The following is a 27,610-nucleotide window of genomic DNA, read 5'->3' on the forward strand; positions in this document are numbered from 1 at the left end:
GTTTGAGTAGCTCAAATGGCATGCACTGTCAAAGGAAAGAGCTTTCCTTAAACAAATCCCTCAAGGGCTGCAGGATTTCCTATGCAGTGGAAGTGAACTGGTGTCCCAGTTCCAAGAGTGACCTTTCTGAGAAGACAAAAAAAACCCCCCAATCTTGGGGAAAATGAAAAAGGAGAAGGTTAGCAGAGAGACAGTAGTACGAGTTCCTACCTGTTGATGGGTACCAGCATACCAGGGCTGATATGCTCACACTGAGGGGTTTTCACCATAGGGAAGACAGCTGAGGAAGGTGTGATCGGGTTGTCCGTAAGTGCAAAGCCGTCATCATCATCATCATCATCTTGGCTTCCCCAGAACGTTGGCAACTACAAAGCCACATCAGAGCAATCAATGACCTGCCCTTTTTAGCAAAAGTCTGCTGAAAAGGCTTCTCAGGGGTCTGCCTCAGAGTGGCGATAGGACACAGCCTCTTCACGACTCTGTGAACCTTGCTGGTGTCCCTCTTCCCCAAATGGAGGAGTCCCAGACTCTCTCGTCTCTCCTCAATAGGCAGTCGCTCCACTCCCTTGCTCACTTCAGTGGCGGTTTTGACTCCACTATGTCCCTCTTGAGATGCAGAAGCCAGCAATGTGCACAGTACACAGAATGCAGGTATGGAAGGACTCAACATAGCAGCCAAATGATGCCTCCGTCTTGCTCTTAATACTCCTCTCGTTGATGCCCAACATTTTGCTGGCCTTTTCTGGCTGCTAATACACATTCAAAAAATAATTTCTGATTCAAATTACAAGCTCAAAGCTGACCATTACTACTCAGGAGGAGGATTTCAGGATTACTCAGTGAGCTTCTGGTCCTTCCATTTTGAAGGGAGAGAACTGGAAATGTTCAGAGAGGAGCAACACGGATGATCAAAACACAGCAGGTCCTGGGGGGCGGGGAGAGCTATAACTAGCATCAGGGGTGAACAGGGACCAGGACAGTTATTTGCTGTCTCCTCCCCATGAGAAGAGGAGGACGAAGTCAGCAGATGCCAGTTCAGAACAAATAGAAGATTATGCTTCTTCACACAGCAAATAATTCAGCTCTGGAACTTAGCACAAGAAATTGCAGATGTGAAGAGTCTGCATGGGTTCAAGGAGGGGCTGGACTCGTTCATGGAAGGGGAATCCACTCCCAGCTCCTAAATACACAGAATTTCTCTCCGGAGGGATACCTCTCACCGTATGCAACAGAAGGAAGTTAGTTTGTCTTGTACAGCACGAGTTGGCAAAATGAATTTGGGAAAAAAAAAAAGAAAAAGAAAAAAAAAGGAGAACCCTTTTGAATCACTGGCTGAAATTGCATTCTACCAAAAAAGGAGTCTCCTGGAAAATCCCTCTGCAAAAATAGGGTCTCTTGGACATGGATGCTTTGACTTTCATAGCCAATCTGCTCATACTAGTCATGGGGATTTCTCCATGGCACACTGCAGTTTACAGAAACCAAATTCTGACTTTCCCATAAGCTGTGACATTACTTCTGGGAGTGTGCCAGAATACAAAACCCCCTGTTGCTACAAAGAAAACCCAAAAAAGAACAAATCTATCAAGAGACATGGGGTGCGGTTTGGAGTCCCTGCTGGAACTGAGGCCCTAGTTTTGATAGGTGGAGCTCGCTTGGTCAGACAACAGCAAAAAGATGCGTCATGAAATACACTTCAAAAATTCTCTACAAGGGAAAATAATAAATCATTCCCGTAATAAATGAGTAGCTTTCTCTTTACAAATGAAAACAGAGTCTTAACTAACATCTAGAGGGCGTAATTGTGCTGCACCACAGCTAAGTGGAGGTTTGTCAGAGACGCGGTAATGCTCTCCAGCTCTGGTGCTGTGTCTGCCGGGGGTGTTTGGGGGCTGCAGGTGGAGCAGGAGGGGAGGGCACTCCTCCTGCTTTAGTTGCTGAAGGCGAGCCCAGCCAAGGAAACGGGGCAGCCCTTCAGCCCAAATAGGCAACAAAGAGGAGAGAGTAAGTAAACAGCAGGCAAGGGCCAGGGCAAGAGGGTAACAGAACTCCCAGCGAGAAACCCACCCGCAGACAGCATTGAGAGGCAAGTGGTTTTAAACGCGAGATGTGCTGAGAGGAGAGAAAGAAAATCCTGTTAAGTATCAGCACGACCTTAGAAAGTACCCAGTTCCACAGCACAGGGACCCAGTGGTCAGCCCCAGGACAGCGACATCACTGCACAACTGATGCTTCACAGCCTCACAAGTTCCTCCCATGCGGAGGCAGAAGGGACACCCCTACCCCAGGCTGGTTTTACATGTTCGTTCAGCATTAACGCTTGTCTGCAGAAGCCATGTTCTGCACGTTCTTACTGCTGGCAATCCAAGTATTGCAATAACGAATCAAGGAAATAAGCCTCTTTCCCCAGTTCCACAAGATTTTATTGATGGAACTGACCCAGCAGACTTGCAACACACCCTTGAAATACCAACCAGAAAAGCATACGCATATATACACTGTTTTCCCAGATTTACCTTTACTCTTCTATTCTGAAAGGGCGTGGCCATGAAAATATCATCATGGTTGTCCTTTGGCAAATGGTCCAGGAAGTCTCTCATCTGCTGCTTCCTTTTGAAGGTTCCCACTTTGGCAGTTATCTTAACCGGCTCCTGCTTATCTACATGAATCAAAACATTAATTGTTCTAAGATATCAGTTACATGGCATGATTTTAAAATTTGCTAACTACAGTCAAACCTAGTGATACAGAGTCCAGTCTCTCCTTTGTGGAAATGTCTTACAGCTTCTTTGTGATCCTTTGAGTTCTTACACAATTTATGCTTTCAAAAAGAATTTCTCCACTACATCTTAATCAGAAGCTCACTCTAGAGCCTTACATAGCCATTGCAAGTATCATACATCAGCTATTTTATTACTATTTTAACAGAATTATCCATGCACCTGCATTTCAGAGGCAAAAGACGCCAAGATTTATCACCCATGCCAAGAGGCACAAAGTGCTCAAACAAAGGCTCTGCTGTGCAGAGACCACTCTAGCATCCTCAACACGAGGTCTATGGAATGCTCGTCTGAGAATTTAGCATATACAGTTGCATCCTTCGCAAACCTTGATCCAATTACCACACCTAAACGATGAACCATTAAACCTGCTTGAAGGAAAGAAAGGACTTTCTCACTTCCACCCATATATGTGTTCCTATCCCCTGCTTTCCGTTACAAGTTACTTTATGGGCAAATGTAGAAGAACATCTTCCTAGTATCCTCATCTTCAGACAAAAACTAAAATAGCTGCTTACGCAGACAGTCAAGTAAAGAAGAAAATTAATGCACAGTCCACAGATTTTCAGAAGAACAAAGTGTTTTTGTATCTGTGCTAAGATTCATTGTTAACAGGATGCACTCACCTTCCGAGAGAAAGCCAATGAACAGCTCCTACCTGCCAAGAAAGACCCTTGCTTAGTATTATGCAGGACTGCATTAAGTCCTTTGCTTTGCTACAGTCATTTTAGAGTGTCTCAGTAGTCAAAAGGCCTAAGTGAGTCCGAGAGGTCCCAAACATTGCTTTCCTCAAAGCAAAAAACCTTAAAACCACTATGGCAGACTGACCCCTTACAAACACTCGCTAACCAAAACAATTGTGTCTTCTATTAAGCTGCAGTCTGATCACATCTAATGCCAGGGTGAAACGGGAAAAAATTCTCTACAGTATATCAGCAGTGGAGAAATGAGCAGCAACATTAGAAAAAGCCTTCGTAATCACAAAAGTGCAGGGAATTTTGATACCATGGGAATGGTCAAAATAAGATGGTTTCTCTCTGTGCTCCAAAATGCTTGAGAACATACCACCTCTGTCAAATTAATTACAAAACTGATGCCCAGCAGACTCACACAAATTCTATAACTGCAACAACACATTTCAAAGAAACATTCAAGTAAAAATAAAGTGCATTGTCCTGCACTTGAACCTTCAGTCTGCTGCTTTTCCAAGTCTGCACAACACCACAGTTCACTGCCTTCAAGGGCAGGGAAACCTGCTGAGATCATCTGGTCTGTTCTACGTTACCGAGGCTACAGAACTGGAGCCAAGCATTCCCGCGTGAAGTCCAATAACTGTGAGTAATCCAGATCACCTCATTTGGATGGAAAAAATTATTTTAATGCTTTCAGTAAATGGAGACTGATGCACAGCTTTAACCACTGCCAAACATCACCAGAGCTGTCTTTGCCCACAGTTGTGTAACACTCAAAGCTTCAGTTTCCAATGGCCGAGTGATGGCATCTCTTTGTCAGCTAGAGGAGTTGTTATCAAATGGCTTTCCTTACCTAAGCACTTACTATGTCATTGTAACCTTCTCTGTGCTAAATAACTGGATTGAGTACCTTGTGCCTTTCACTTCAGGGCGTACTTGCTCCCCGTAAACGTGAATTACTGACTTCAGAACTGGACAGAAAACAGCAACAGGCACGTCAGTCCCAGACACCAGGGAACGTAACTTCGCTGTTCTTACTCCACGTTGCCCTTAGTGCACCCAAGCACCCTGTATCCTTTTTGGATAGATAGCTCTACAAGTAGCTCATTGTCTACTAGGGCCTCCAAGAGCCTCTTCAGATGTAAACAGCTTTTTTCCATTAGGTAGCGAGGCCAGTTTAAGTCTTCCCATCATGCTAAAAACTAGAAAACTCTAAAAATACCCTTTCTCTTATTGTTACTTCAGACATTTAAGACATCCTCCAAGGTCTCCAACAAACCTTTATACTATGGAAATTAACCTTCTTCACTACTGGACCCTGATGTGCATTTATGTCTGTATCTCTCATTTCATAATAAATGCTGAATTTAAAATTATTTAAAGACAACAAAATACCCAGAAACAAGATGTCAGTACCTTTCTGTTCTGATTTGCCTGAAGTGGTGGTCTTCTTGGCATTTGTTTTGGAACCTTTTGCCTGTTGTTGTTCTACATACTTCTCATAGCACTCTTCAGCAGAGCGAGACCCCACCGCCATGGCCACCTCCACCCAGAAGCCATTCCTGTGCTTTGGAAACGAAGCAGTGGCCCTGCCAAGAGAACAAAGCCACAACCTTCGTCACGCCAAAGAACCTGTGCAACGCGGCCGAGTAAAATACCCAGAGACCAGCTGCCTGTCCTAGAAAGGCACTGTGCGATGGATGTAGAAAATCTTGTTTCTGGTGTCTTGTCCAGGTGCTTTAAAACATGCAAAAATTTATTTGAACAATTTAAACTAAGAGCTCAGTTACAAGATAAATTTCTTCCTTATTTGCAGCAGGTGCACCCCGCCCCAGAGGCATGAGCTCATGCCTTTTCAGGTTTCTAATCTAAAAGAAACAAAACCAAACATGGTCATTTTATTACTTAATGTATGTATTAAATACTGCCCGGTAGTTTAAGTAATTGGACGATGCATTAATTAAGCATTCTTGCAGTTAATCTCCCTTTACAAAACTTAAGTACATAAGCATGTCATGTTTAAATTTTATTATATTAGGGAAGAGAATATGCTACCTCTGACTTACTGTTTAAATCATAAATATGAATACTTTTACCATATTATTTATGTACTCATGTTTTTCAATTTTACTCATAGGAATGTTTATCACTTTTAACAAGATTAAGTCTGTGGTTCTGAAAAACAGGTAGAGGAGTAGATTCACAAAATTTTGCCCAATATCTGTGTTTCTCTCAGTTTACACTGCTGACAGTGGTAGGGGCTGCTATAGGCTCACGCATCTACAGTTATTTTAGAAAATACTCAGTTGTCTCCTGTATTTCACTATTTTTTTTTTTGTTAACAAAACCTATTTTTTAAGAGCAAATTAAAACGTAAAAGAAACCTTTAAAATAAGGTGAAAGAGACTGAATCTGAAAAATCCAAATCCAGACCACCCAAACCCTCCAGTATATTATGCCTCCCGATGCCCCAGGGAAACTTTGCCCTGTGAAGACAGGGCAACCACTTGCCTGTTGAGCTTCTGTAATTCCTTTTCAGACCAACCATCGGTTTCCCTTTGAAAAAGGTCTAGAGATTTCTGCACCTTTTTTCTCTCAGGTTCTCTGGATTTTGCTGCTGAAGACATGGCAGTATTAGAAACTTCACAATTTGTTTTTTTATCAGATACTTTTGAATTCTTTTCTTTTACATGATATTCCTCTTCACTGGTTTTGGTCTCAGTGTCAGATTCAAGCAAATATCTTGGAGGGTTGACTCTGCTTCTTGTCCTCATTGCCTTGTCAGGCAGATGGGAAGTACTGGACTTGCTAGAAGATGTTTCTCCTTCAAGTAAACCAGAACTGTCAGTGGATTCAGGCACACTTTGCTTCAACGGCACATTATGGGAGCTAGTAGAGCGTTTTACTGTCCTTTGTTCACACGACACCTTGTTTGCATCATCCTGTGAACTTTTGCAGTTAGAGGAAGATTTAGAGGTTTGAGTCTCTTGTTTTAGTAAAGGTTTGGTTTTCCTTTTGATAGACAGTGGGATATCTTCACTGGATCCCTCTTCCTGATCTTTGCTTGATGATTCTTCTATTAAATGCTTGTCTTGTTGTTTGGCTGACCTTAAAGAGTACTTGTAAGCCTGCTGACAGACAGTCAGTTCTCCATATTCTGCATCTCTCTTTTCTTTTGTCCGTCCTGAGATTCTGCTATTATAGTTACGTTTGTTTAGCACTTCAGTATTTAAGGGAGTCATCTTGACAGAAAGCTGTGTTTTCATTTCTGTACTCCTGATTGCATGATCACTTTCATCATCATCTGAAACAAAGTACCTGGCCTTGCTTCCAGCAGACTTGGTTTCTCTTTTGGAACTTACTCCTTTTTCATTGTTTTTCCCTGAAAGAGATGATGTCAGTATAATATCACGCATTGTAACATAAATCATTACTGTGTTCTCAGACAAGCAAAGACTAGCCTGCTGCGGGATGTGATGCATCCCACGTTCGTTAAGATCTGTGAACTCCTTTCTGTTATTTAGACTGTAGTCTGTAGGAAGAGACAAGCAGCACACATCCAGCATGCAGCTCCCCACGTTCTGCAGAAGCCTCTCCCCACACTAACAGAACACTGGAGTTCTTCAGGACAAGGAGGATATTCTGTTGAATGGTCACGTTGGGATACAAAAATAAACACTCCTTCCCTCCAAAACACAGCAAAATGTCACTTAAGAGAGAAACGGGTGATGCTAGGAAACATTTCATCATGCTCTGTACTGCCTGCCCCTTCCCCATTTAAGAGACATGTAGCACAGGTAATCTGCAACCCAAAGATTTACCTGACAGATAACTATAAACTCATTTCTGCTGTTAAGGGATGTCCAAAACTTTACCAAACACAACTGAGTAAAACCAGCACCTAGTGAAGCTTCCCGAGATCGTGGCACCTTTCCCATATGTGTATCTTGGAAGGATTAAATAAAGGCCTCCTGTTTTAGGGTGATTTCAAGGTGGTGTTCGAGAAGGTGAACATATGCACACTGACTATAAGGGAGAAAAGCAAGCATTTATTAACTACAGATGTGTGTTATGCTAAGGGTATTTTGTAAAGCAAATTAACATACCGACCCGAGGACGGTGAGGAAGATGGACCATCCATACATTCTTGTGCCATCTTGTGCCATGAGCTCAGCCCAGCAATCGGTAGGTGCCAGCTTTACGTGGGATTCCCACAGAGGCAATGGTGGCCTCACCATACACCAGCCCAATGCTCTTCGGAAAAATCCCGGTATTTATACATTTGCAGAGGAACGGGTTTCGGCACACGTGGCCAGCGGGTGCCAAAACACACCTCTGTTGTAAAATAGGGAGCCTATGACGCATGCGCTCACTGGCCAGGCGCGCTGCACGAGCCATAGCCACCCTGTCTGTTGGTTCATGGGCTTTGTACATGCGGCATCTTGTCACTGTCCAGCACTCACGCGCCGATCATGCTCACAGCTGTGCTGTGCAACAGCCTGCTGCCCGTCCTCCCCCGGTATTGCTCAACTCTCTTATCTCCGTGGTCAGCATTCCAAGCAACAGGCAACAAACCATCCATTTTCTGTGCTGACTGCGTTTTCCTCAGCTATCTACCTCTCCCCCAGCGTTCATCCACAGATCAAAATCCCATTTTTAACCCATCTGTATACACCTTCTGCTCTCACATGTACACTCCTATGTATTTGGGATTAAATTCTTCAGGAACAGAAGGCTACACAATACAGATGTGATAGCATGTCCCAGCAGGCAGGCCATTCCTCCTCTTAGCAGTCAGGAAGCAGAGCAAATCCATTTACACACAGCTCTTACAAAGAACACATAGCATGAAACCAGTTGTAAGAACTGAATTCATTCTGAGCAAGTGTCCCTCTGCTCAGAGGGAGTATAGTCAGCAGCAGGGAGGATTCCTCGTGCACAGGAGATGTCCTGTTCCTGCCCAGTTCACTCCCATGACAAACTGCCTCCAGGTGACTAAAAGAATGAGGATTATTATCAAGGCTACAAAAGGGAATGTGAAAGTATTGAGCAGATAGAGAATAAAATTGTAAACAGAAAATGTTGCCAAAATGCTATGACTGAGATTGAGCAAACGCTAATGTCCCAAAAGCTTTACTTCTGCGGCAAATAGCTTTTCTGCAGGAAACATTACAGTTGCTTTAAAAGAGAAACTTCTGCTTTGTATTTTATATTGTTTTCAGGGTTCTATTATTTCCCAAATTTTATTAAAAATAAAGGTTTTAAAACTCTGTTAATACACTTTATTTGCCTACATAGGCATTTCATTTATTTTCATTCATCCAACTTAAAAAGGAAAGCCAGACCACCAGTTCCCTGGACTGGTGACCTCCACTTCTCTCCAGGCTCTCTCAAGTCACATGTAATACCTACGTTGAGAGATCCAAAGCACAGGAACAGAAATTTCAAAAAAAAAAAAATATCATAATACTTTCATTTCAATTTCCAGAAAGAAATCTGCATGTTCCCATTATGTAAATACAGAAGTGATTCACAAATGTAGTTTATATTTGTAGCTGTCAAACTAGGCATTGATGCTACTCTGATAATTCTTCATAGAAGAACCAATCAGCCATTAGAAGATTTAAATAATTTCTTTGCATTAACAGGACATCAGCATACTGCTCCAGCACCCAACTCACAATCCCACTGATTCTAGTCAATAACTTTAAAAAAAGAAAAAGAAATTTTTTCACCTTGACTTCGGCTTTTTGGTGTTTCTTCTGTTGTCTTCATTTTTTCCTTTCTTGTATTCTTCTTAGAGTTGGAACTGGTCTTTGTTTGGGATTTTGCACTAATAAACATCTTCAAAATAAAACAATTTAATCTAAACTTCTGCAAGAGATTACATATCAAGCCTACCAATGCCAGCTCTGAAAAAGCCAAATGTTTACGGGATTGGTAGATTTAAAAGTCACCTACATTGACCAGTATCTACTAAATACTATTTGATGAACACATGTGTTTATACAAATGCATGTGATCAGAGCAACTTAGCCAGGCTCCCTTTAAATTTAAATATTCTAAAACACAAATTTAAGTCTTGAGACCTAGAACTGCTTGAGTTGGTGGTAAATTGGACGTACACCTTCACTGTGCAGCTGATGACAAGTGTTAGTACTCCCTGAATTCCATAAGGCCAACTAATCTTAGAGAGATAAAAAAAACCCTCACAAGTACCACAAGGAATGCTCCTTTCCTTCACTCATTATCAGAATATTATCAGAGTTGCTTAAAGTGCCATAATCGATAAGAACAGCACACCTCCATCAAAACTGAGGTGACCTGGACAGATCAGGATACCAGAAGTGAGGAAACAGCTGGTCCAAATGAATGTGAAACCCCACCCAGGAAGGGGAGAACCAAGAGCAGTACAGGTTAACACAAAAACCCACCCGCAGCACGGGCATCCCGCGTGCGATGAAATGCTGTGGCACGGACTCAGCATTAAAGTATTACAAAAAACGTTTTACTTCGGAACCTCTGTGACCCAGACTAGTGCATGTGTCCAACTTCAGGTTTGATGCATTTATCTGTCAAAAAAACCCAACTTATTTTTCCAGAAGTAATTCCCCATTATTCCCATTTTACAGAGAACAACAATTATCTGATAATATGGAGATTAAGACTTTTGTTTGTTTGTTTTAAAATGTTTTTATAATGTTTTCAAGATTTCCTGCCTCTCTGGGTGCTTCTAAGAGCTGGACTCTTTCTGTTAGATACGTAGCCAAATTTATTCATTATATTTAAGATACATTTAAGTAACAATACGCAAAAGAATCTTACCATGCTCAGATAATCTATTCCACCTTCTTCTATCCTAACGTTTAGTTTCTGATCAACAAACTCACGTTGCCCGCACCAGAAGTTTAATGGTGGTTTAACAAGACGGCCACTACGAGTGTAAACTCTGCTTGAGTCAAATATGGAACTGTGTTCTGGTGTTGTATCTACGAGAAAAAAGAAGAAATATAGTTTCGTCCCAAATATAGTCTTGAAAATTCACCTTTGCAGACTTCACAAGCATAGGAGCAATATTGTGACTAAACCAGCTCATCTGCACCAACTACATGGAAAATATAAAACTTATCACAATATTATGTTGTTCTTTGAAAAGTGTTCAGGTTAGAAATGAGCGTACCTTAACGTGATTCACATGTTACAAAATTCACTGTTGTGAACTTTTTATTTTGTTTAGAAGATTATAAATGCTGTAAAGGTCATATAGGGAAGTAGAATGATAAATAAAAGTTGTCACACTGAACAAATCCTAACTAATGAGAGAAAAAAAATAAAACAGCTTTTATAGCGTTAGCAAGAAAATCTGAATCTAGTATTGTTGTGGTTTAACCCCAGCCTGCAACTAAGCACCACACAGCTGCTCACTCACTTCCCCTCAACCAGTGGGATGGGGGAGGGAATCAGGGAAAAAAAAAAAAAAAAAAGGTAAAACTCATGGGTTGAGATAAGAACAGTTTAGCAGAACAGAAGGGAAGAAAATAATAATGATAATAGCAACAATAATAATATGACAATAATAAAAAGATTGGAATATACAAAGAAGTGATGCACAATGCAACTGCTCACCACCCACCGACCAGTGCCCAGTTAGTTCCCAAGCTGCTCTCCCAGGCCAACCCCCACCCCCCCTCCCAGTTTATATACTGGGCATGATGTCACATGGTATGGAATACCCCTTTGGCCAGTTTGGGTCAGCTGCCCTGGCTGTGTCCCCTCCCAACTCCTTGTGCCCCTCCAGCCTTCTTGCTGCCTGGGCATGAGAAGCTGAAAAATCCTTGACTTGGTCTAAATGCTACTTAGAACCAACTGAAACCATCAGTGCATTATCAAAATTCTTCTAATACTGAACCCAAACCAGAAAACTGTACCAGCTACTGGGAAGAAAATTAACTCTACCCCAGCTGAAACCAGGACAAGTATTAACAAACAGTACAATGAAGTTTGGCCAAAACCCTATTGGAACGTATGACAAGATATTAAAAAGTCAAAGTTAAAACCAAAAGCTATTATGTCCCTAACAAAGCTAGGATTGCATCACAAGGCAAAGAAGAAAACAGGTTGATCATTAGGTTAGGGCTTTACAACCCTTTTTTTCTGAAACAAAGCCAACATAATGAATTTTTTTACAACCAATGCTGTCCATCCCCAGTTGTCATCGCTATGCCTCAACTGTGGCAAAAATATAAAGATGCCATAAAACAAACCTGCTCAAGGACTTGATATGAGTTTAAACTAACCCAGCTAAAAAAGGAGGTGGGCACTGCAGGGGATGAGTCCCAAGGATGGAGCCTTGATTGGAGGTATTAAATCCTACAGGCATCCCAGGAGGACTAAGAAGAGAGTACATTAGACAAAATAGTAAGTGGAGAAAAAAATTGTCAGGTTTGCTGTCAGAATAAACAGCTCTGGAGTCATTGCCTTCAGCTACTACAGACCAAAACAGACTCCTGCTTCTTTCCCAGGGTTAACCCTCAGGACAGCCCCTAAACACTTGCTGTAGCTGTTTGTCATGGTTTAACCCCAGCCAGCAGCTAAACACCATGCAGCTGCTCACTCACTCCCCTCCACCCAGTGGGATGGGGGAGAAAATCGGGAGAAGAAGCAAAACCCATGGGTTGAGATAAGAACAGTTTAATAGAACAGAAAAGAAGAAACTAATAATGATAATGATAACACTAATAAAATGACAACAGCAATAATAAAAGGATTGGCATGTACAAATGATGCACAGTGCAATGGCTCACCACCCGCCGACCGACACCCAGCCAGTCCCCAAGTGGCAATTGCCTGCCCCCCCCCCAGTTCCTATACTAGATGGGACATCCCATGGTATGGAATACCCTGTTGGCCAGTTTGGGTCAGCTGCCCTGGCTGCGTCCTGTGCCGACTTCTTGTGCCCCTCCAGCTTTCTTGCTGGCTGGGCATGAGAAGCTGAAAAATCCTTGACTTGGTCTAAATGCTACTGAGCAACAACTGAAAACATCAGCGTTATCAACATTCTTCTCATACTGAACTCAAAACACAGCACTGTACCAGCTACTAGGAAGACAGTTAACTCTATCCCAGCTGAAACCAGGACACTGTTGTACATCAGCAAACCAGAAATAAAGAACCAAGTCAATGCTCTTGATCATTGCAGTCTAAGTAAGCACAAAAAAAAACTTCACCCAGCTAGTTTGTTACCTCTTCCACACAGCCTAATTAACAAAATACAAAACAGACAGGTATTAGGTATCTTTTGGTGGGGAGAACAGCTCTCAGAAACACTCCAACTTTTTTCTGAAGAAAAGGATTATTAAATACCCACAAGCATTTGTACCATTCTTCGGTAATACTTCATAGGTGGTGTTTCTGGTTTCAGGTTTCTTTACATCTCTTGCTGAACCTTTTGCATTTTTCAATACATCCATATCCACCACTGAGTCACCCTCTTCATCTTCATCCTCAACAGTATTTTGTTTATTTTGTTTTCGTTCTTTCCTAATGATTTGGAGTTTAAGAAAAGAAATAGTAAACATCTGAAGCAGTTGTCCTTTAACAACACATTAACTTGTGTAAACTTGAAGTCTTCTCCTCATCTCGGGAAAAGCCCAAGAGCACAGTGCAGCTGTACTCACACAGACACCGTGCAAGCCACTAAATGGGTGAAGCCCTTTGCTTCTCTTTGCTCTAAGGCTATGTAAACAAGCAGAACAACCCCAAACCATTATAATAAAAAAAAGGTAAAAGGATATCCTTCCAAAGCGGTGACCAGCATTTGCCTGGAACATATTCTTCATGCACACATCTACCATCTTTTATACTCCTCTAGTATAGTATTCTTAAAAGGCAAAATCTCAATAAATACTAAAAAGAACATTGCAATGAAACAGAATCTCCAAAGAAGTTACCTTCTCCTTTCCTCAAGAAACTCCTCAACATATTCCTTCCACTTTTTGGAAAACCCGTATGTAAATCTTTTGATGAAACGGTAGGGAAATCCTGTTTGAAACAAAAGTAGCATTAACAATAGCTGAGCAATACTTTTAATCAGAAAGGGTAGAAATAATATCCAGTACAATCATGGTTTTGTAAGTACCTCAGAAGCTCACTACATCTTTAAACACTAGAGAGAGACAGGTTTCCCCAGTTCAAGAGAACAGCATACTTCATAGAAAAGTCAGCCAAGGGGTCATTAATTACAGACATCAGTATCTGGAGACAGCATTCTAGTTTCCTGGGAACCAGGAGCATAAGCTTTCCCCTGTCCATCTCGCTAGACTGGCAAGTGGCTTCTCTGCAGAGCACCAGAAGTCCCTCAGACAGCCTGAGCTTTTCGGGCTCTGGTTAGGTCTAAGCCATTTGGGACTTAGCATATCAAGAAAACTCCACTTGGAAGAAAATTTTATTGTGCTTTGATACAGAAGCTGTTCCATCAAGAGCACACAGGCTGTTCACGAGGCTTAGATAAAGAACAACTGCATCAGGATCAGGTGCAGTCAGTGTCCAGCAACAACATTACAACCTGGGAAATTCTTCAGGTAGTACAGATACAACAGCATGTCTCTAGTTTTGTTTCCACAATTGGAAAACAACCCTAAAACCAAATATTGATGCAAAGGTATAATGTAATCCTCTGTTGCAACAAACAAGGAAAAAAACATCACTTGAGCTCCAGCCTTTCTGAGCAAAACATTGGACATTTAACACTCTCATGGATACTATCATGGGGCCTTCTCATTGACAGGATACAATCTGTACAGGTACAGGAGCACAACAACATTGAGCCACCGCTTGCCTGCTCACAATGTCTAAAAAACCAGCAGCGTTCATCCTCTGACACTGAGACCACTGGAGTCATGGGCTACTACAAGAAGGGTCTGCAACACATGATTAGAAAACAAGCTTAAGTAGTAGCCTATTTATCTGAAATTCTGGGAAGCAGTACCTTTACTGAAAAGCCTTCAACAGGCACATGAGGTCAAAAAAGAAAACACATCCACAAACTGTTAATCTTTGGAGCTGAAAAGCCATTAACGTCAGCCTGCACGAACAGAGAGTTCTAGTAACTGAGCTCCTCCAGGAGGAGGGGAAAGGAGAAAGGCACTCTTTCATTACTTTATTTAGTGCACAACCAAAGGTCCATCTAGCCCCAACCAGGGAAAGGATACTAACAGCAGAGGCCAGAGTACAGGCAAGTATACAGGAATATCCCCTCTAAGCAATCTCCCAACCTCCAGCTGAGAAGTCAACTCTGATTTCTATGTATTTAAAAACCCTAAAGGTTTCTCCTGTTCTGCAGGCCAGAAAGTCTTAGCTTAGTTTGTCCTTTGCTCTATGAAAGCCTTTTCATAACTTTAAACACATCATTCTTCTCCACACACTTCCTACTTCTTCTGCATTCTTTCTGAGAATAGCTTGTTGAGGTTTCTGTGGGGACAGTGAAGGAAAGATGTGGACTTGTACTCAGTCTCCAAGATGTTCATGTATCATACAGCTTTTACAGCCAATAAGTCTTATTTGTTTGTTCCATTCATTTTCAGTGTTCAAGTTTTTTCACTACTAGTGAGCATTAAGGCGAACACTTAACAGAACCATCTACTGAAACCCCCAAACCTTGTTCCTCAGTTTTTACAGTGAACCGAAAGTCTTACAATCATACATCATCATACACTATCATATGGGGGTTGGACTAGATATCTTTAAAGGTCCCTCCCAAACCAAACTATAAAACCATTCTGTGATGTATGTAACAATTTGCTTTCCCCTACCACTACATGCGTCATTTTACATTTACCAAGACTGAATTTTATCATTTTGATGCCCATTCTGAAGCTCTTGTGACATGCTTTGTGGCCAGCACTCACCCTTACCATCCTGATGCAACTTGGCAACATCAGACTACAGCTGCTGCTTCCCAGCTCATGTTCTTTTCTGCAAAGTTTATGAATCTGCTCAACAGCCCACATCATTATGGGATTCTTTTTATTCCTCTCATTTTCTATTGTTATTTAAATCCACAGAAGTTCCTCCTCCTTATCACATAACTACTTTGCATCCTCACAATCTTCCCAAGAGCCTTTCTAGAAGCCCAGAGTCTAGGGGCCCCATCAAAGAAGTCTTACACCATTGTGAGGCATTATTTCATCTATAGTAGCACTGTAGATGCCTTCCCTCATACCTCGCTATCTGTACATCCACCAGGCCCACTCATTCTTACAGTTTCTATTGGTTTACCTCCTATGAATGCCAAACTCCACATTCCTTAATTTCAAGGGACTTGGGAAACAACTTTCTTAAAAAGCTTTGCATCAGCCACCTTTCAGGCCCATAAGTATCAAAGCAGGCTTTTTGTGAGATGTTACATGCTAGTTATTTCATCCTTCAGCTCCTTTAAAATGCTTTAGGAGTGGCATTTCATTACAGCTGTGGTGGGTTGACCCTGGCTGGGTGCCAGGTACCCACCAAAGCCGCTCTATCACTCCCCTCCTCAACTGGACAGGGGAGACAAAATATAACAAAAGGCTTGTGGGTGGACATCAGGACAATTTAATAAAGCAAAAGCAAAGGAAAACAAATTATTTTATTCTCTACTTCCCATTGGCAGGCAATGTCTGGCCACTTCCTGGGAAGCAGGGCTTCGGTACTCGTGGTGGTTGTACCGGCAGACAAACGTAAAATAACAAATGCCCCCCCTTCCATCTCCCTTTACTTAGCTTTTATAGCTGAGCTGACATCATATGGTATGGAAAATCCCTTTGGTCAGTTTGGGTCAGCTGTCCTGGCTCTGTCCCCTCCCCAGATCTTGCCCACCCCCAGCCTGCCGGTGAGGGGGGGATGTTGGAGAGACAGCCCTGATGCTGTGGGAGCACTGCTCAGCAGTGGCCACACCACCCGTGGGTTATCCACACCTTTCTAGGTACCAATACAGAGCACAGCACTAGGAGGGCTGCTACGGGGAGAATTAACTCCATCTCAGCCAGACCCGATACAACAACCACATGAGTTCATTCTTTACATGGACTGGATAAAATATTTCCTGGTCTTCAGGAAGGGCTCTAGCCAAAGCATAGCAAGTGCTGTTCCACAGATGCAGGCTGGAACAAATCGAGCACCAAAGGGGATTGTGTGCAACATTCCTGCTGTGGGGCTCTTGGGACATCAGCCACAGAAAACACCTTTCCAGGAACAGAGCCTGTGCAGTTAAATAGCCTGTATTGTCCTTTGCACGGTTTCATCGTCAGTGACCAGCAGATGGGTTTGCTAGCGCACCTGGTATCCCAGATTGCTAATAACCACTTTTGATAACGAGGCGGAAGTAGGTAAGTGCCTAGTCAGTGCTCTTACTGCAACACGTTTCATTAATGATTTCAGTGCTTTGAAGTCACTTGGAGTATGGGTACACAGCAGTCCAATATTTTCCACAGGCAAGTAGTTCTGTACTGGAGCAGCTTGGTTCACAAACTGATGGTGCCACTGCTGACAGTCCCAGCCGCTTTCAGCTGCCAGTACCAGCGGTTTAAGGAAATCCTCAGGTTAGACTTTAGATGTGGCATTTCTCCTCCTCTCCACCTACATTAGCTTGTCTTTAACTTCTCTTTTAATTCCTAAATCAATATTGAATCTGTTCAGGGTATTTCCAGGGTATTTTCCACACTGACCCTATGACAGTTTTTGTGTGTTCGAAGACAAAGGGGAAGCCAAGAAGGACAGATGTTTTGCCCTAAGTGCTAAGTCCGAAGATCAGAGGAATTGACCCAGCATGGTCCATTAACTCTTAAGCTTAGGAAACCTCTGTAGTCCCTGAGCCAGTCCGCTCAGAAGTCTCTGGCTGTCACTTTTCCTTCTCAGAATATTGAAATAAAAACAAATACAAGTATTTAGCAGAGGAACTAATAAAAATATTCAAGTTGGAGAGCAGCAAAGTCAGGTATTTATCAGAATGCATCCCAGTACCGCAAATGAGAAGAAAAAATTAAAGCCACAGACACATCTTTGGATGCCTCGTGCTGGACCTGAAAGAGCAAAGAGTGCATATATGCTCCTGTAAAAAGAGCGTGATCACGCCCACAAGGCACCTCTGTATTAAGGCAAGCATTTATTCCATCTATGCCACAGATGACCTTTACATTCCTAGAGCTGCCCATAAGCACTAACATGGCAGCTCATTTACTAGTGAACATGACAGAGGATGCACATGAAGCAAGAAAAATAGAATAAAGCCTAGCCTAACTTTAACTCTGTGTGTAAATTAAATTTCCTTTAAAATTCCACATGCTTCAAAACAATCTGAAGCAGGAAGTTTGGATGGATTTGGTATAAGATATCACTTAGACCCTAAAGATGGATCAGTTTACTAAATTATAAAGCACTGGCACCATAACTAGTCTATCTCCAAACAGAAATTCCATGTAGCATTGCAGAGCTAGTCATTAATTACTGAACAGTAAGTCACAGATAGAATGCGAACACCAGAGTAATTTCAGTAGTGTATAAACAATCCCTATTTGAATGTCTTAGCACAATTTAAATGCCAAAACATTGACCAAAATTACATAGAGGCAATCTTAGCAAAAAACAGTTTCCTTAAAAGAATGTACCCATTAGCCAACTTCATGCTCTGAAAGCCCTCTCTGTAACTGCAGCACCCTAAAATGCCAGCTACAATTAACATTAGGTAGTATTTAGAAATCTGATGGAGTCACTTTCCATCATGTGCTGAATACCCACTGAGCCCAATTAGCAGGATAAGACAAAACGTTCGCTTCAGCAGTATGCTCCGTGATAAATCTAAAGCCCTTCTCAGTTTGTAATGTTACATTAAGAATCATCTTCTTACCTTCTTTCCTCATTGAAGCTGAATCTATATTTCCCTGTAGCAAGTAGATACTGCCAGTTGATGTTTTAACTTGGTTTTGTGCTATGCGTTCCATAATTGCATTACTATGCCATGACAGACCTTTCATATCTCTAAGAAAAGACAGATAACATGAAGAACAGAAATAAAACATTGTTTTCATAAAAGAAAGAATTTTAAACTAGAATATTGATATTCCCTACGAGGCTGGCAGTGCTATATCTCTATATATTATGAGCGATATAGACACTAGCAGGATGTGCTAGGTTTTCTTAGCTTGGCAGAGAAGCCATTCTGGCCTTGTCTAGTAAGTACTTGGACAGGAGACAAAACGAACATGTCAACTACTGCAAACGTTAGTCACAGAACATTAGCTTGACATAAGGCTACAGAAGCAAAATGTACTACAGGACTCCATCCAGCTCATTATTGCAGTGTTACCATTATGTAAATTACAAAACTACCATTATACAGGTCAAATGTATATCTTCCCCAGGATTATTGTATTTATTTATGACCTTCCTATGTAAACAACAAAAACAACTGAAGGAGTCCCAATATGTGCAAAAATTGGACTTGTTAAGAAATTAAGGGACTTCTTCATGAGAAATAAAAAATAGACCCAAGCATTAAAGTAGAAAATCTACAGAGTGTTGGATTTTTTTGTTTGTTTTGGTTAAATATACGTTTACAACAGTAACCAACAGACCAAACTACAGAACAGTATTAAGGACTGAAACCCAAGATGACAGTGAGAACACTCAACTGTGTAACTTGACACACAATATTAACAGAAGCCAATTCAGAAGGTCTATAAAACAAATCAAATATATCATGTGTAAGCAACATGTATCAGATACTAACACAAGTGAAAAGAGAACATGTTGCTAGTAGTGAAGGATGCGAAGTGAGAGGCTCAGTTGTTTCCATATAGCCATGAAACAAACGTCAATTCCTACTACAAATCCCACCACAGAATATGTAGCCTCCTGACATCTCTCAGTAAGCATACTGAGCTACTTCCTTCCACAGTGCTGCTGCTGTTGAGTGAGGTTGAGTTGTCAGTAGATAAGTAACTGCGTTAGGTAGTTACTAGCTACAGAAAGAGTAGAATACTCCTTTCCAAGGGATATTTTCACAATGTCTTCAAACAACTTTATTGCAAGCTAAATCTCTCCTTTGTTCTGACACTTGTTTTCCTGATCTTATAGCTATTTGAATACAATCTGACAAAAAACATAACCAAAAAAACCACAGAGTCAGTTTTCAGGTGGATCAGCTGCTGCCATGGTTCACCATATAGCTGTAGGAGTAATAGTGCCACCACAAATGACATGGCAGGAACATAGACCTGATGGCAGCCTGCACCAAGTTTGACTTAAAGCAGCCACAAAACAGAATTTTTGTGAAAAGAAGTAGAAGCTCATCATACCCCTAGTCAGCACCAGTTTGGGGGATCTACCAGACAAACACATTTGTCTTTATTCCTCTTAAGCTCTTTGATCGACTCAGGACTGGACTTTGAAACAATTATTTAACCAGTAGTCTTCTGTATGTAGGCACTCTACCTCTTGCACACATGAAGGAATTCACCTCTTCCTTGATAAAGAAGTTTAAATTATAACGTCACTTTGTATTTGCCAAAGGCTAAGAGTAAGTTCCGTGAAGGTGCAGCTCCCACGGCCACCTAAGCCAGGACAACCATGGTTCCTTCTCCCCCACTGTTCCTCAGCCTCCAGCCACGCATTCTCTCATCCCTCTGTGCACCAGCTCTGCCATTCTGCAGGCTCTGAAGGAAATGGGTTCAGCGTGCTTAGTCAGTAGATAGATAACTATGTTTAAAAAAAAAAATGGTATGAGATGTAAGCACGGTCACGAGGGTTAGGATGCAAGCATGTTCCCTGTGGCTGGGGAGGAAAGCAGCAGAAGCGTGTGGAAGTGCTTCCAACAGTTACCGAGATATTCCAAGAATACAAGTCTCACAACTACAGCTGTTCAGCCAGGCAAAGATGGTATAGCCTTTCTAGCTCAGATGCTGAAAGCCCACCAACATGTTTTACATTACATTTAAATGAGAAAACTTTTCCTTACTTCCGTTTTCCTTCAACATATATTGCAGTGTTACCATCCATCACTTTAATTCTCCAACTGGTTAGGCAGATATTTTTCTGTTATAAAAAAAAAAAAGTAATTTTTAAATTAGCCTAAGCTATGCAACATCACCAAGGCATTACCAAAATAGAAATTAACTCCTGCATAACTTGAGAAGATATTTAGGCACCATCCTCCAGACCAGAAAAACTGAAAACAACCATTACATGCATAAATGTTGAAAGATAATCAAGCTGGAGTCTAATGCACAAGAAAGGCATGCATTTAAATTACAGAAACTTTTGAGTAATTTAATGTTGACTTTCAGATGACAAAGTCATTGGCCAAGACTTCTAGCAAATCCAAAAAGCTCCTCACAAAAAATACCAACACTATGCCATACCTCTTACACTTTGTCACCTGTCCTCCGTTACTATTCAGAAAATGTTATCCATGAAAAAAAAGTATTTATTAGCTATGTTATTGCTAAAATTTAGACAGTATTAAAATGGCTATATCTGATATTGCAAACTACTGACACATACAGCTGCAGTACCTTCATTTTGCATTAAATAGCCAGCAAGCCAGTTGCACTTGAGTTGCAGTTTGGAAAACTGTATGTGAAACTATGATGTTGTTTTAAAAACAGCTTCTTGGAAAACAATTTTTTAACATCTGAAACTATAGCTATTTCTCCTCACAACTTCAGTTAATAAACTCCAGATCTTTCTTTTAACAGTGTTCGCCTTTTGACCATCAGCCTTGACTTCACTGAAGATCTTACCAATGCTTTAACCCCGACTGAGGAGAGGTACTGGCCATGTACAGCCAGCACCTCCTCCGTGCTCAGATCTGTACTGTCCAATAACAAGACCTCTTTCAGTACCTTCCACTCAGCTACAAATCTTTAATATTAACAGATATCCGTTCCTTGCCTAAATCAAAGCCCATCATAAAGGTAACTTTTTTTTTTTAATACAGGAAAACATATCAAACATGCTTGACAACAGTGAAGGAGAACAAAACAATTAACTTGCTTAACTTGAAGAGGACTTCTCCACAGACTTCTCCAGGAAACAAAGGAAACTCAAACCTTGGGAAGGTATGCTTCCACCAGTTTCCTAGGCTAATCACTGAGGAAAGCGGCACGCTTTGAAATACACCATTTTCCTCGAGATTTATTCTGAAAGTTGCAAATACTGCCAAGCATGTATTGAATTGAAAAGAAGATCTGCAGACTAGTCTCCTGGGAAAAGATTCTTGTCCCACTTAATTCAACAGAAGTTTGGATATTCTGTAAGAAAGCCAAGACTTTTACCTCACTATCAGCAGTACAGATTCACTTAACTTTAGAACCATCACTAGCCTACATTTAGGAAAGATCTCTCCTCCTTGGCTTTGTGGAGACAGCCAAGAGCTGGATTGGCCAGTGATTTGTTTCATGTCCATCATACCAACACATGGCAATTAATATATTAGAGATGACATAGAAGGCTCCTTCAGGTAGAGAACTCTTTCAGCCCACACTGTGGCTTGTGAATGCTAAAACAAAAGGCCTTCTTTTATAAAAAAAAAAAAACCAAACCAAAACCAAAACCCAAACCAACACCCTCCCACCCCGAACATTGTCATCTTGGATTATGGGAAAAAAGAAATCTTTTTGAAGGGAAAGCCTCTACCAGTAAGAGCCAATAAAATAATAGTTTATTCTCTTCTGAATGCACATTACTTTTGACAGGAAAAAAAACCCGTCACAACTATGAGCTACAAGCAGCCCACAGGAATATATCGGTTGCCCTAAAGTATTAAGTTCTCCCACCTCTTTGTCTGCTTTCTCAGCAACTTGATCTGTATGAGGTTTATTCAAAGCAACCGTATAGCCTTCTTTCGGCTTTTGCTTCCTTGGAATGTGGACTTCCGGAGAAGAGAACATAATACTACATAAGCACCGTGAGGGCTTTTGAGAATTAGTCTCTGGTGTCTTTTCTACTCCACAAGCAGCTTGCTTATTACTTGGCTGCAACTCTCTTCTGTCTTGATGAAGTTCAGTACGTTTTGCTTCTCCATTTCCCCACCTTTCTTCTAAGTGATCCCCATTTTTAAAAGGGCTGGAATTTAAATTCACAGACATTTCATCGTCAGCATCCACTGATTCCACAAGGAAATCATCCTGATCATCCTTATCAGTGGCCACATACTCTGTAGGATCATTCCTGAGCTGCTCAGCAAAAGCGGATTTGACCAACGGCTTTTCTGTAGTTGTGGAAGGAGGAATGGGAATGTTCTGCTTGACTGGGTTTGAAGGTGTTGAATCTGCCCATTAAAAAAAAAAAGGAATAACAAAGAAATTAGTGATATTTGAGAACTAATAAAGAAAATGCATTCATAAAGTTAGCTCCATTTTTAATAAGAGGAGGTTGTACTGATTAACACTACAGTTGTGAAAGCACTGCCTATTTCTTAACCACATTAGGAGCCTGAAGGCAATAGATAGCTTTCATTGTCAGAGGAGATGGTGCACTCAAATGGAGTAATGATGTCAAACTTTAAGGTCAAAAGCCCACAGACCTAAACCACAGTTAAACCAAGTCTAATGCCATCTCCAGGTTTGAAAAGGCAGATTTGCAGGTTTCTTTCTGCATTTTCCACTGCTCACAGACTACAAAGAAAGAAGAATAATACTCTGCCAAAGTATGCAAGAGACTATAAACAAGAACTGAGACCCTGAAGTCAAGAGAGTTTCTGGAGTGTTTTTAAGAGCAATACCCAGTACCTTTTTGCTGCTGCTGCAATTTCCACTTTACACGCAAGAAGAACTTCTGAGGGGATTCCAATACAAGAGGATCTATGGCTAGTGCTTTCATGGTTCGGTTCTCAGCAATCAGAGTGCAAGCTGGTTCTGGAAAATAATAACAATACCAAAAAAAAATCTTTGAATTTGGGGGAGAAAAACATTTCCTTGTTGGGGGGTAGGGGAGGCAAAGTACATACTTTCTGAGATCCTAAACTCCGGTATATGACATTATGTTTTCTTTTCTTTCCCAAGATGGATAGGCAATGTAATCTTTCCCTTTTCAACAGGGGCTTAGCTGCCATGTTGCCTCAGCTGCATGTGAGAAACACCCGCAGGTGTGTGTATGTATGTCTGGATGTAACCCAACCCACAAGAATCAACAGGAGTTTGGAGGTGCCTACAAATGGCATGTGTTTCACAGCAGTACGGTCTAACAAGTAGCACCAATACTAGCCCCTTTTGATATTCAATCAAAAGTCATTATCAATTTGTGATGTGATGATGCAAAGGCAAAAATATACCTTTTGGAAATCTGTTGTTAAAAAGGAAATAAAACTTTAGGAGCTTTTACTTTTTATAAAAATCACAGAATCATAGAATGGTTTGGGTTGGAAGGGACCTTCAAAGGCCATCTAGTCCAACCCCCCTGCCATGGGCAGGGACACCTTCCACTAGACCAGGTTGCTCAGAGCCCCGTCCAGCCTGGCCTTGGATGTTTCCAGGGATGGGGCATCTACCACCTCTCTGGGCAACCTGTGCCAGTGTTTCACCACCCTCATTGTAAAACATTTCTTCCTTACATCTAGTCCTAATCTACCCTTTTTTAGTTTAAAACCATTACCCTTGTCCTATCACAACAGGCCCTGCTAAAAAGTCTGTCCTCATCTTTCTTATAAGCCCCTGTTAGGTACTGGAAGGCTGCTATAAGGTCTTCCCGGACCCTTCTCTTCTGCAGGCTGAACAACCCCAACTCTCTCAGCCTTTCCTCACAGGAGATGTGTCCCACCTCTGGACCTGCTCCAACAGGTCCATGTCCTTTTTATGTTGGGGACCCCAGAGCTGGACGCAGTACTGCAGGTGGGGTCTCACCAGAGCAGAGTAGAGGGGCAGAATCCCCTCCCTCAACCTGCTGGTCACGCTGCTTTGGATGCAGCCCAGGATAGGGTTGACCTGGGCTGTGAGTGCACATTGCTGGCTCTTGTCCAGTTTTTCATCCACCAGTGCCCCCAAGTCCTCCTCAGCAGCGCTGCTCTCAATCCCTTCATCCCCCAGCCCGTATGGATACTGGGGGTTACCCCGGCCCAGGTGCAGGACCCTGCACTTGGCCTTGTTGAATGTCATGAGGTTCACATGGGCCCACTTCTCGAGCTTGTCCAGGTCCCTCTGGATGACATCCCGTCCCTCAGGCATGTCAGCCGTACCACTCAGCTTGGTGTTGTCAGCAAATTTGCTGAGGGTGCACTCATTTCCACTGTCTGTGTCATTGATGATGATATTAAACAGTACTGGTCCCAACACGGACCCCTGAGGGACACCACTTGTCACCAATCTCCATCTGGACATTGAGCCGTTGACCACCACCCTCTGGATGCGACCATCCAGCCAATTCCTCATCCACCCAACAGCCCACCCATCAAATCCATATCTCTCCAATTTAGAGAGGGATGTTGTGAGGGACCGTGTCAAAGGCCTTGCAGAAGTCCAGATAGATGACATCCATAGCTCTTCCCCTGTCCACTGATGTAGTCACTCCACCACAGAAGGCCACAAGGTTGGTTAGGCAGGACTTGCCCTTGGTGAAGCCATGCTGGCTGCCTCAAATCACATTTCTGTCCTCCATGTGCCTTAGCATAGCTTCTAAGAGGATCTGTTCCATGATCTTCCCAGGCGCAGAGGTGAGGCTGACAGGTTGGTGGTTCCCAGGGTCCTCCTTTCTACCCTTTTTGAAAATGTGTGCAATGTTTCCCTTTTTCCAGCCACCATAATAATAGTTTAATCTCAATTTTACTCTATCCAACGGAAATAAGGAAAGTAACAAGTGATGTTACGTTGTAGCAAGGAGATTTAGGAAAACTTTTTCATATCAAACTATAAAACAAGGGCACTGCCTCCTTCATAACAGCAAGTTCTTTCCAGAACAACTCAATAACCCCTCAGTGAAAACAGCATACAGCTACCCATGCTACTGGCCAGATAAGACAGGCTGAGCAGTTAGCCTAATTTTCTGCAATCATGTCTTAAAGTGAACACAGACTAACCAGATAGGTCTTAACCCCCACCCAAAACCGGATAAAAGTTTAGTACAGGAGATTCATAAGTACTGTACTTCTAACAGGAATACATGTAGTGATGAAGCACAACTCTTCCTATAAACCAGCCAATATTTCAGTGAGCCTCCCACTCTACATGATCATAGCATGAGAATAACAGGGCACCACAAGACACCCTCCCCTTTAAAATATCTCCGTTACCTTTACAGATACACACGAACCAGAAGGAAGGCCATTCCTACTCACCTAGAGCGGCTGGCTACAGTACCTTCCCAGAAGGGGCACAGTCCTTGCAAGTTCACATTACACCAACTAGTCAGAAACGGAGGATGCACTGCAAAAGTCATCAGACCCAAGTGCCCAGGGGAATACCCCAGAAGGACGTAAAAACCTAAACAATTCTTCCATGAACCCTCCTCCTTTCTGTATTGACTGTAGGGAATAGCTGAAGTAATCGTTTTGATTTTTTTACTTATAAAGTGTAATGCTCTGTTTTTCAAGATGTTGCAATGGGTCAATCCCATTCACAAACACAACAGAGGGAGCAAGCAGTCAAAGCCAGACTGAGTAAAAGAGGGGAAGGTACCGTGGGAGGGATTCCTCTAAGGTAAAGAAAGGGGGAAGAGAAATCAACTATGCTACAGACACACTTTAGCATTAAAAAACCCTCCATTCAAGCTTTTTTTTTTTTTTTTTTTTAAATCCCAACCATCCGGGGGAAAACCAGTACTCGTACAGATATTTTTTACACCTACGAACACACACCGGCCGCTTTTTCCAGACCCTGGAAGAGCCGTAAGCGGAATGCAGAGGAAGTCATAGCGAGCTCAAGGTTAAATAAGAGACGGCTTTCTCAGAGAAGCCACCGGACAAACCCTTTTCTGGCTGCACGCACCCACCTGGCACCTCGGCGGGTCTCTGCCGACCTTCTGCCGTGACAGGATTTCTCTTAGGCCTTCGCCCCTGCTCCTCGGGATTCGGGACGGGAGTCAGGATCAGGTCGCCGCCGCAGCTCCTCTCCGGCACCTTCCCCGCGGGCAGCCCCAGGTCCTGCTTCTGCCGCAAGGCCCTGGTCTTCATCCGCTGGAAGATTTTGGCCGGGCACTCGCGGGCGGGAGGCTCGCACGCCCGCCGCTTCGGCCGCCGCTCGGGGCCAGGGCTGGAGCCGGCCACCATCCCACCGGCATCCCGCTGCTTCTCGCCGCCCGCCGGCAGCGCGGGCTGCGAGACGCCGTCTCCCAAGCCGCCGGCCGCCGGCCCTTCGGCGCGGCTCTCCTTACGGCCCGCCGGCTCCGCCGCCGCCGCCGCCGCCGCCTCGAGGGTTCCCTGGCGCCTCAGCAGCTCCTTCAGGGGGGTCAGCGTATCCGCGGGGATGCTGTTGAGGAACACCGAGCGGAACGGCAGCTCTCCCCGGCGGCGGGCGGGGGTCACGATCATGTCGCCGCGGTCCCCTCAGCCGCCCGCCCGCCCTTTCCCCTCAGACCGGCGCCAAAGCCCCGCGCGCGCGCGGCGGTCGCAGCCCGCCCCAGCTGTTAGAAGATTTGAGCGCTGCCGCAGCGCCCGGATTGGTGGCGAGGGCCGGTAGCGTCACTGCCCGCCTGGGCGGCAAGAAGCAGTGCGGGGGGTGATGCTACCGGTCGGAAGTTGCGGAGCGGCGTTTAGGGAGAAGGCAGCGTAGCCAACTGTCTCAGTTTCCCCCCCCCCACTCCGGTGTGGGTGGTTCAGTCCGCCCCGCGCGATGGGCGGGGCCCACCGCTGAGGTGCGGGCGGCCGTTGGTGGCTGAGGCGGCTGTGAGGGGCCGGCGCTGAGAGGGGGCGGCCGTAGCGGGGTTCCCGGTGTTGAGGCGGGCAGCGGCCGGCTTGAGCGGCCGGGGAGTGGAGGGCGAGCTGGGTTCTGCCGCACGGCGCCTCTCGCGAAAGTCCCTAAACCCGCCGGGCGGCGTCCGAATGTTAAAGGAGGGCGGCAGCGTTAGGACAGGCCCGCCAAAGGGAAAGGTGACGGGCTGGTGACAGACCCGCGGGTCGGCCCAGGTGACTCGGTAGGGCACTGGGATCGAGGTAAAAGTGCCACGGTCCTTGCGAGAGCC

General features: G+C 43.3%; 1 protein-coding gene across 2 annotated transcripts in view; it reads right to left on the reverse strand.

Moving 5' to 3' along the window:
• MIS18BP1 (MIS18 binding protein 1) overlaps window positions 1-27,160 on the reverse strand; it is a 29,619-nt gene extending 2,459 nt beyond the window's left edge. The window contains exons 1-13 of one of the 2 annotated variants that reach the window (XM_069783011.1): window positions 26,423-27,160; window positions 23,233-23,358; window positions 22,279-22,772; window positions 20,460-20,536; window positions 18,351-18,481; window positions 13,423-13,513; window positions 12,840-13,012; window positions 10,298-10,461; window positions 9,208-9,316; window positions 5,984-6,854; window positions 4,889-5,061; window positions 2,517-2,659; window positions 211-365 (exon numbers count right to left, since the gene is read on the reverse strand). In XM_069783011.1, the coding sequence (XP_069639112.1) occupies window positions 211-365; window positions 2,517-2,659; window positions 4,889-5,061; window positions 5,984-6,854; window positions 9,208-9,316; window positions 10,298-10,461; window positions 12,840-13,012; window positions 13,423-13,513; window positions 18,351-18,481; window positions 20,460-20,536; window positions 22,279-22,772; window positions 23,233-23,358; window positions 26,423-26,960 (3,245 nt within the window). In that variant the 5' untranslated portion in view covers window positions 26,961-27,160. The remainder of the gene's footprint in view (window positions 1-210; window positions 366-2,516; window positions 2,660-4,888; window positions 5,062-5,983; window positions 6,855-9,207; window positions 9,317-10,297; window positions 10,462-12,839; window positions 13,013-13,422; window positions 13,514-18,350; window positions 18,482-20,459; window positions 20,537-22,278; window positions 22,773-23,232; window positions 23,359-26,422) is intronic. The other variant, XM_069783012.1, reaches the window with a different exon arrangement.
• Window positions 27,161-27,610: the final 450 nt, after the last annotated feature.

The sequence above is a fragment of the Haliaeetus albicilla genome, chromosome 5 (genome assembly GCF_947461875.1).
Source record: "Haliaeetus albicilla chromosome 5, bHalAlb1.1, whole genome shotgun sequence".
Lineage (NCBI taxonomy): Eukaryota > Metazoa > Chordata > Aves > Accipitriformes > Accipitridae > Haliaeetus > Haliaeetus albicilla.